The 10,779-nt window shown below is 35.7% G+C and overlaps 1 protein-coding gene across 1 annotated transcript in view; it reads right to left on the bottom strand.

Moving 5' to 3' along the window:
• Positions 1-395: 395 nt before the first annotated feature.
• Positions 396-10,779, bottom strand: part of HPGD (15-hydroxyprostaglandin dehydrogenase) — a 29,064-nt gene continuing 18,680 nt past the window's right edge. The window contains exons 5-7 of the mRNA XM_059177490.1: positions 6,162-6,238; positions 3,688-3,851; positions 396-2,635 (exon numbers count right to left, since the gene is read on the bottom strand). Of these exons, the coding sequence (XP_059033473.1) occupies positions 2,497-2,635; positions 3,688-3,851; positions 6,162-6,238 (380 nt within the window). The 3' untranslated portion in view covers positions 396-2,496. The remainder of the gene's footprint in view (positions 2,636-3,687; positions 3,852-6,161; positions 6,239-10,779) is intronic.

The following is a 10,779-nucleotide window of genomic DNA, read 5'->3' as shown; positions in this document are numbered from 1 at the left end:
ATTATTCCTGCCCACCTCTCCTGTCCCGCAATGCTCTTTTTTCACTACCTCTGGGAGAGGCATGTCATCTGGTTCTGGTCAAGCAGAATGATCTCTGACCACACAGACTGTCTCAGTACCCAGTACATAATCTACACAAGGCCAATGAGATCTGCTGTCAGAAACAAGTACTTCTGCCAGACTGAAAGCTGGTGAAACTCTGGCTATCGATCCTGAAGCCATCATATGGACAGAGCTGCCTAGGAGGGAAGCTAACAAAAGGGAGGAGATGAAAGACTGAAGCCAGCATTTGTGACCCAGTAGACAGTCACCCCCCACCCCCTACCCCGCCAGTGCATGAGTAAATTCACCTTTAGAAATTCAAATGTGAGAAAGAAGCTCCCCTTCAGATGATATTTAGTATGCGAAATCACTGAATTTTATTAAAAATTTACATCCTCAGACCTCTTCAGTAGCCTCAACTTGTGAACAGATAGAAGAAAAATAGAAATCATCATAGTCACTTAAACTTTAAATGGCACAGTAAGTATCTGAAATTATTTGGATACAAAAATTAAGTTTGTTGGACATTTCAATGCCATTATCAAGTCTTAATCTTATTTCATTGTCCACATATTTTTAGTTAGGCTGTTCTGGGAACTCCCCATTTATTAAGAAAAGTACATTTGAAAAAAAAATACATATTATTTACATTAGGATTTTCACTGAAAAAATACAGTTAAAGAAATTAAGGCTTCCCCTCCCCCAAATTTAATTTTTTTTTTCCCAACCAGTATGCCGAGATATTGTATAGCGGTATATATTTATTTAAAAAGCTATTTATAGCAGATACATTTTAATGTAAAATAAACTTTTACAACATAGCTCCCTTTTTTTCAGTTCTACTCCGTATTTGATTTTAAATGTCTGCAGAGTTCACTGATTTGGAACAAATTCCATTCAAAGCACAGAGTATACTAAAGGGTGCCCATACAAGAAAATCATCTATAAATGAGAAGTTTTTAGCTACAGCGGTTAACACTACAGTAGGAAAATATGTAAGGTAAGTGACATTGCCACATGCCTGTATTATTCCCTGATGAGTTGCCACCACAATGTATAATCCTTCTCTATCAGACATTCACAGATGCTCATTGTTGCTTTTCAAATACATTATGTGAAACTCTGGACAGGAGTTATTCTTATTAAAATTACTCCTAAAAAGTGAATACAGTAGGCAGTATTTCCCTATGGCAGAATTAAAGCAGAGCAAGTGATGGTAACACTCCGGTGTCTCTAGAAAATCCTCATGAGTCTCTCACATGGAGGCCATTTGCTCCAAGATGGGACCTTTGGACTTAACAGGCAGAGTGAATCACTTATACAATTTTCTATGAAAAAATGATTGGTTTGGAAATCTTGTGCTTTCACTATTTGTGGCATTAATTGCTTGCAAATAATGTTACCCAAAGCAGTTGCATTTACTGATCCTTTCTGAAAATACTTGACTGGGAAAATAGCAAAACTTCACAGGCTATCTTTATTTACCTCTTGTTATTATGACTTGGAGCACATAAAAACATTTACAACTGAGGCTGTGGAAAAATTGATTTCTTCTCCTCAATAGCTATATATAGAATACTAATTAAATTCTGGAGATTAGAAAAAGAAGAGAGTTCTATTAAAAATTAGGCACTATGGAACTTGGTACAAATGAAGTAACCTGAAAAATGTTACATTTGAATTTTTTTTCTTTAATGAGGTGATCTTAAATATAATATCTTAAGAGCACTACCGTTTTTGCTATAACTGTTAAATATTTCATTCCTGAGATTTCTGGAGGAAATTAAATTTCTTAAAGTAAGCAAACAGGAAAGAAATTGTTTTCCTAGATGGGAGGCTGAACTGTGGATCAATATCTCAGCCAGTTACTTTTCATTTTCCCATACATCAGATTCCTCATTTGGGATATATTCACACTGTAGTTTATTCTTTAACTACTGGTCCCAAAATATGCCACATCTGTAAAGAGCTGAAATGTTCAGCTGAAAGATGGAATATAAGTAAAAGTTATTGTTACTAAAAATTTGCCATTTTAGGTAGCTTCTCTTTTTTCAAGTGAAAACATAAAAACAAAATGAGATTTTTACATCTGGATTGATTAAATAACAATTCAAGTATCTCCTTTAAAATGATATTCTGAAAAACATTAATGTTTATGTACCACAAATTTAAATACGTTTTCTGAAATGCAGAATATTCCTTGGATATTCTTTGTTTCAATCATTACATGGACTATAAAGATCAAGTTAGCTTTGGTTCACATCCTTATTTTTGATAGTTCCTGATTTTTATCCAAATACCTAACTAATCATTTAGAAATAAAGTTAATATCAAATGCATGGAAGAAAGCTTCAGAGAATAACATAATTACATTTCATTTAAAAAGCTATATTCTAATGAAGTTATAGTCTAATAGAAGTCATTTGTTCTTGTTATGGCAGATATGTAAGATGTTCACTGAGTTTTTGCATGAAATGGAGTCGTTTCATAGTCTTGAAAATGAATTCCCTTAGAAGTTGTGATCTTCATAATAGCGCCATTCAAACCATCATCTTCAATAAGTGTTATTAATCCACTTGCAATCATTGATGGGCTAAAAATAAAGGGAACATTGGTTTTTAAAAACCCAACATAAGGCATAATTATCACTACACTTTGAATTGTTTTTGAAAAAAATCTACCTTTAACATGTAATAGGGAACTGGATATCATGAAGCTATGGTTACCTCCATATTTTAGTCAGTTAGATAGATATCAACTAAATCAGATGATAAACTGAGTGGTAGATTTCCATGCCATTCTGACAGGAAGAGTTTATGAACTTATATTTATTGTTCAGAAAATGATTATTTTCTTTTTTTTTTTTTTTTTTTTTTTTTTTTTAGAAAATGATTATTTTCTCATCTTTATCTTATAGTAGATCTTAGGCTTACCAGATAAAAATGGTATCAAAATAGAAATGTGAGGAATTATAGAAAACATTAACTGAACATCTATTATCTACTTGTTGCTCTTTTAAAAACCTTCCACATATCAATGTATTCGCGGACTTTCCAAAAATGCTATTTTAGCATTATTTCTATTCTATAAGTGAGAAAATTGAGGTATCCATGGGTTGACAGATAAGTTTATGGTCAGGGTAGAGGCATGGTTTGCTCCCAGGTGATGGTCTAATTCCTTTGTCATGACAGTTATGACTCTGTGTTGTGAAACCAATTGCTTGAGCTCAGACACTGTTCGCCAAATACGTGTGTTGAGAAACCATTTCTTAGGAAAACGGTTGAATCTAGGGGGCCATATGAAATTTCACAAAAAGTAAATGTGAATATTGCTTGGAATTTAGTCAAATTAGGTATCATAACTTCCACAGGCAACTAAACACCATGTTTGTTTGTTTGTTTGTTTGTTTTTTAATATCTCATTATGGCCAACGGCATTATGATGCTCTGTTTCTTGGAATTCATAATGTGTAAACATTCTATTCAGACACCAAAAAAATATTTTTTTAGTGTGTCTGCCAAACCAGCACTTTGAAGCACCCTTAGTTTCTCAGATTTAAAGGGTTATTTTTTCCCATTTTATTGCTTATGTCCAGATAGTACTTTGCTCCATCATAAAAAGGAAGATTGGTATAGTTTTACTTACTCCAAAATTCCATAGAACTTCATCATATCCTTAATATGATCCTTATATTCTATATATTGTCCCATATTTTCTTCTTTCTCAATGGATTCGAGAATGGGTGTATTAACAAAGCCTGGGCAAATGGCATTCAGTCTAACACCACTGTTCATGAGATTAGCTGCCATCTGTGGATCAGAAGTAGAAAGTTGCAGGTTTCAGTTGCTTTGTAAATGTATACCATGGGACACACTGATAATTAAAACCATTTCAAAGACTCTGATGTGAAAAATACTAGTCAGATATCCTTCTAGCAATCTAACAAAGACAATGTTAAGTTGACTGGTAGCAGGAAATAAAAGAATACATACTTAAAGCATTAAATTAATTCCTGAAAGCCTCAGATAATTAAATTCTTTAAAAATCAATATTTCTGGGAAACTCCTGAAAATACTTGATTATCTAAGCTGCTCTTATCTACTGAACTTTGCAGGAAGCGAAACGTAAAAAGCCAAGGCTCAGAAATTAGTATCTCAGGTTTGCCTTCAAAGATTGTATAACAATCTTTGAAGAGAATATTTCCTTAAAAAATACTGTTAGGGGTAAGTCTGGGACTCTGATTCTAAAGACACTCCTGATAATAGGCACTATGCAGAGGACAATTTAAGCATCTTCAGACTAGCGTTTCTTGGCTCACATTCAACCTATTGATTTTATTTGAACTATTTATAAAACAAAATGTAGTCAATTATTTTTGGATTCCATTTACTTACTTGCTAAAGTTTCTTTGTAACCCTTAAAATCAACAGTCATGGAGTGCTTGGGGTCGTTTATGGATGAGCACAGAGCAAATGTTCCAACCACGATCAAAAAAATGCCCTTGCTTCAGCTCTTACATTATAAACACACGTCCTCTTTGTGATATATTCAGTCTATGTTTTTCCCATTTTCGTGCTTTCTGTTGGTGACTTTGCTACTTAAAACGCCTCCCAAGCATAGTGGTCCCAAGCGAGGGAAGGCTGTCATGTGCCGTACAGAGGAAATTCATGTGTTAGATAAGGTTCCTTCAGGCATGAGGTATAAATACTGTTGCTCATGTTCATATATTACATAGTGAACACCATGCATATTAAATAACATGTCTTCACATAGAAATATATGTAAGACTAGGCTATGTATGGACTGATTGGTCAAGATGCTGTGAGCATAGGCTTGAAGGAACCCCACATTTCCCTGAGGAACAACAGTTCAGTATTCTCTGATGCAGTGTTCGTAAGTGATTTTATAGAGCTAACTACCAAAAATAATGAGAATTGATGGTACAGATTTACATTCTTGTCATTGTAAATAGGAAATTTCTGGTATTTAAAAATTGTTTTATTTTTTTAATTTAAATTCAATTAGCCAACATATGGTACATCATTAGTTTTTGGTGTAGAGTTCAGTGATTCACTAGTTGCATATAATACCCAGTGCTCATCAGGATTATTTTGTTTTGTAATACTTTTATGTGTTCATTAAAAGTTGAATTAAAGATTAAATCTATGCAAGTAAATAAAAATTTCCAATAAATTTGAATTAAGAGCATGAGAGCTGCTTATCTTTCCTTTTGACTGAACACTTACCATTCATGCATCTTAGTTTCTCTATCCCCATCTCTTCTCCAATTCTGTCTGGCCCTTCTCTTGTCTCACCTAGATTAATCATGGCAGAGATTCCCCAAACTGTTCTATCCTCTTCTACACCTGTCCTAATACATTCTCTCAACAATAGCCAGAACGGTCTTCTGAAAATGGAAACCTGATCTTGTCACTCCTTAGCATCAAAGATTTGCTGATGGCTGCAGTCAGAATCCATCTAAGCTCATTCCTGTGGTCCATAAGCTGCTTTTTGTCTAGCTTCTGCTTCTGACTCTCTCCTTGCTCCTCAGGTTCCATTCAAAAATGCCCCCTTTTCAGTTAATAAAAAGGCAAGCATTCTTACTTCATGCCACCATTGCATGTAGTCAATCAGGCCTACACTATTTTTCTTAGCTCTGTACACCTGTCACCCTAGGCCCCAGGGAGACGTCATCCTTGACTACTCTCTCTGGTAAATTCCCGTCCCATCTCTCTGTGCTAGCCTTTTTATCTCCGACAATAAGTAATATCTAGAGCACAATACATGTTCTACTCAAGAAGGCCTCAAGTTAACAATTTTTACATTTGGGGTCAATTTTAAAAATAAAGAGTTCCTTCCTTTTTTTTTTTTTTGACCCTGAGGAAAATTTCAATAACATATCTGTGTTTAGAGATTTCATTCTTAAAAGATCTCTTCTTCATTTGCTCCTTGATGGGATCTGAAAACCATTTTTATAATCACGATTATAGGATAATTTATTTTTCGTTCTTTAAACCAGATGCACTGAATTCTGAATTTATTCCTTCTGCTTTCTAGAACCCATGTTTCACATATGCACAGAAAGAGAACAAGAGATAGTTCGGTTGTTAGATCCTCACCGCTGCTGAGCGTGTGAATCCAATTATGCCGTGCTTGGAAGCACAATAAACAGGCTGTTGTGCTACAGGCATGAGCCCTGAAACAAACAAAACATTTACAGAATTTAACTAAAAAATAAGCAGACAAAAATCCAATAATTGCTACACGATTGAGTAATTTGTGCCTGTTCCATTTGAAACTTATTCTACAAAATACACGAAAATAATTATGAGACATTTTTCCTTCCATGATCTCTACTATATTGGCCAGAATTGATGGCGTGTAAGTTACAGCCTAGGAATGAAGCCAAGAGTGATATGGAAGTCTGTTTCCATGACCCTCGGTCGAGACAAGTACATGTTATCTAAAACATAAGCAGAATCACCTTTAAACCCAGTAAGTTACCACCAATTTTCAGTTTTGAAGACTTGATTTTTAAAAAGGATCTATTCTACATTTTGTAAAACTCCCACATGGCTGAAGTGTAAATTTCAGAAAAGAGACGTGGAGAGGACTTCTCTTTGCTATGAATTAGTAGGCATTTCCCCCATCACTGACTGTACTGATGATCCCTCTAAAGTATTTAAGAAAATTCGAAGTAACTGCTTTTGATTCTGATCTGTAAAAGATACCTAGTTCTTCTTGTCCATGACTCAGGTAAAGAAAGCCAGAAATTAAATTAAAAAAAAAAAAAAAAAGAAAAAAAGAAAGAAAGAAAACCAGAAATAAAGATGTATGATGCTATTTTGTTTCATTTCATAATCATGTGCTCTAACAGAATTCAAGCAATTTCAGAATTGGTTTAATTTTCCACACATACACAATAGTAACTATTGGAATGTATGATTAAATTCCAGGCCTGCAGAAACAGTAATATTGTAACACACGTAGCTTCTCTTCCCCCCTACCTCCTCGCCCAACCCTCAAAAATACACAAAACAATAGGCAAGACCTTTTACTGAAATGTTACTATCTAGTTTATTTCTCATCATTGTCAATTCCATGATGAACAGCAAGGTTTTAAATTAGAGCCATCTGTACATTTCAGTTTTTAACAAATTTCCCCCATTAACTCATTTTAACATTTTTCTAGTTGGTGATTTCTGAGTCAAGAAACAGTGATCTCTGATTACTATAATGTTATTAATATCAAATGTCACGCTAATAAGACTAAATTATTCTGCTGAAACATGTTTATCTCCACCCAGCTAACCAGTCCCAGAGCACCACCAATCAGTTGTTGAGTGTGTTATGCCAAAGTTCAGCAATAAATGCAGACCTTAACCACTCTCTGGGTGCCTGCCAGGTCTCAATTTATAAAGTATGTTTGCTCAACAGCACTTTAAATCACTGAGGACGGTAGATCACACATAGCGCGTCCACCCAGTGATCTCAAAGGACTGTACTGTGTGGCTCTCTCTTGTTGTTGTTGTTTCTTAGGTTAAGTAAAATGTGTGAGTTAATTAAGTTCATCGATGTCAGTCAGCAAGAATTTATGATGCCTGCACAGGGTACACAGGTGTGTTCGGGGTTGGGGACAAAGGGAATAAAGTAGGTGCAGCCAGGCATTGGGGCTGCGTGCTCTTCTAAGTTCCTTGCTGTTTGCCTCTCTGTAAAACTTTACAAGACAAAGGCAGTTGGTTGAAGAATGGTGTTCACGGATGGCAGGAAATGCAGAATGACCCTTCATCAGAGATATGCTGGCGCAGCCACCGAAACAAAAAGCATAAGGACTCCATTCATAAATGTTGTCAAAGATGAATTTAGGATGAATTTTTGTTACTTGTGTGAAGGCACTGAACTTCTGAACCCATGCTAGTTCAAAGTGTCACAGAAGTGAAATAAATCAAATAAGGTGGTTCCATTTAAGAAGCAAGCACAAAACATAGACATTCCTCTAAAGGTACAATTGGAGAGGTGACCAGAATGTGAAAAGTTTGTTTGCATTTTTAAAGTGGCACTTGCCTTTATGAATCTTATTAACATTATAATGACATTTTCACTGACATCCTGAAAAATGTCTACTTGTGCATTGCTTTCCCTTTCTGATATTAGCTCAAAGGCTGTATAAGTCAGTATCAAACATTCAGAAATCGTGTCCATTTTAATTTTTTTACAGCTTTACTGGGGTATAATGGACACACAATAAACTCCATATATTTAAAGCATTGGGTCTGATAAATTCTGACATATGTATACACTCATGAAACCATGATAATGGTTTCATGGAAATCAAGATAATGAACATCTCCATCACCAAAAAGTCTCCTCTTCCCCCTTTGTCGTCTCTTCCTTCTGCTTTCCCCCTCCCTCTAGGCAAACACGGTTCTGCTTTGTGTCACTGTAGTTTATTATACAAACATAATCATATATTATAAAATCTTTTGGTCTGACTTCTTTCACTCAGAATAATTATTAGAAGCTTTATCTATGCTGTAGTGTATATTAATAACTTCATTTTTTCTGAAAAGTATTCCACTGTAAGGATATACCCATCAATTGCATATACATTCATCTGTTGATAGATATCTGGATTGTTTTTACTTTTAGGGTATTATAAGTTAAGAGAATTCTTTTTTTCAATTACTTAAGCAAGTCATAGTTAACTTAGCTAAATAGAGGTTTTTTTTTTTCTTTATCTTCCTATACATATAGATTTTCACTGCTGCTTCTTATGTTTCAAACAGGTAGGGTGGGTTAGTGATCTGCAGTATTTTCCCCCCAGCTTGCCAATGGACAGTCCAGGTGGAGACTTACCATCTGTACCTCAGTTTGCTATTGTGAAAAGAAGACAAAATGGGTCGAGAAAGTTTTTTTAAGGTTTTTTTTTTAATTTTTCACTATGATTTTTTCTGAATATTTCAGACATCCAACATTTTCTATTAGACCTCAAGAGCCACTTCTCTTTTACACACAATATTATTGCTATCGTGGTTTAGTTTCAGTATTGGTCAACTGTACTTCTGTTACTTACCTTCGCCCTACAATACTAATATATGTTGTTTCTATGTGCTTCAAATAAAAATATATTCTGAGGCTGGGAATCAGGGTCAGCACATAGAATTGTGCAGGGTGTGCATGCTATCACTCTGGAAACACCATTAACTTGGTCGTGTAAATTGTGCCGTGCCCTAGCCCTCCCACCCCCTACGCCCCCACCCCCACCAAATTTCTGCGGTTTACAACCTGCACAACTATACGTGACAGCCATCTCTGGTAGAGGAGGATGACTGAACAAAAGAGACTGTGAAGAAAGAACCAGTGGAGGAAGAAAACAAGTTAGGCACCCTGTCATAGAAATTAAAGATAGTATTCTAAGAAGCCTAGAGCGGTCACTGTTATCAAGAGAAAATCAAACAAGAGTCATACCCCTTGAGATATGAACATGTCTCAAGATCACTTATCTATAAGTAACACCCATAGTCTCACATTTTCCTCCAGCTACAATTCTGTATCTCTTGACAACACGAAGTATTGAAAAGAGTTTCTCTACTCCTTGTTTCTACTCTCCTTGCTTCCCATTTGCTGCCCAACTCACTCTACTCGAATTTTCATTTCACAGCTCCCATCAAACAGATCTCATGACCAACATTTTCTTATGCTATTTAACCACTCAAAAATATCCTTTTAATCAAAGTTGTCGAGAGGGACTATAGCACAGTGGTTTGGACTTTGGGTGCTAGGCTGGCTGAGTTAAGAAAAAAAAAATTTTTTTTTCAGTGAGAACATTTTATTTTTAAGATTATTTTTTAAATTTTATTTGAGAGAAAGAATGCATGCAAGCACAAGCAGGGGGAGTGACAGAAGGAGAGGGAGAAGCAGATTCCCCGCTGAGCAGGGCAGCCAGACGTAGGATTGGATCTTAGGACTCTGGGATCATGACCTGAGATGAAGGCAGACACTTAACTGACTGAGCCACCCAGGTGTCCCCAAATACAAATTGTGAATCCATTACAATGAGCTATGTGACCTTTGAAGAAGTGAGGGCTACCAAGGTGTTTCTGTTCTGTAAACTAGAGCCATCATGGTAGCTGCTGAGTCCCAAATGAGCTAATTTACATAAAATACTTTAAGCAGTGCCTGGCACATAATAAGCTGTACAATTTGCTATTATTTTGTCCCAAATGAGCTAATTTACATAAAATACTTTAAGCAGTTCCTGGCACATAATAAGCTGTACAATTTGCTATTATTTTATATAAATATTTGTCCTTAGGATGAAACATCTCCAAATCTTGTTTTATAGACTTATTTATCCACATTATATCTTTTTGTCAGAATGTATATTTTGACATTTGAATTAAAATGCCACAAATCTGGTCCATGTCCTAACTTGTTTTGGTTTCTGGACCCTGGCAAACCGTGGACTCTTGTTAATACTAAGTCAAGAGGATTTACAGAAGTATATTCATTTAAGATCTGTGTGTTTAGTAGCTTTCAAGTACAAGGCATAGAGAAGTAGTCTTTAAAATATATTGAAGGGTGCCTGGTTGGCTCAGTTGGTTGAGCACCTGCCTTCAGCCCAAGTCATGATCTCTGGATCCTGGGATTGAGTCCTGCATTGGGCTCCCTGCTCAGTGGGGAGTCTGCTTCTCTTTCTGCCTCTGCCCCTACTCCTGTGCTCGCTATCTCTCACTC

Source organism: Mustela lutreola, chromosome 1, assembly GCF_030435805.1.
Source record: "Mustela lutreola isolate mMusLut2 chromosome 1, mMusLut2.pri, whole genome shotgun sequence".
NCBI classification, from domain to species: Eukaryota; Metazoa; Chordata; class Mammalia; order Carnivora; family Mustelidae; genus Mustela; species Mustela lutreola.
The sequence above is the reverse complement of the archived record's forward strand: the minus strand, read 5'-3'. Positions and strand labels throughout refer to the sequence as shown.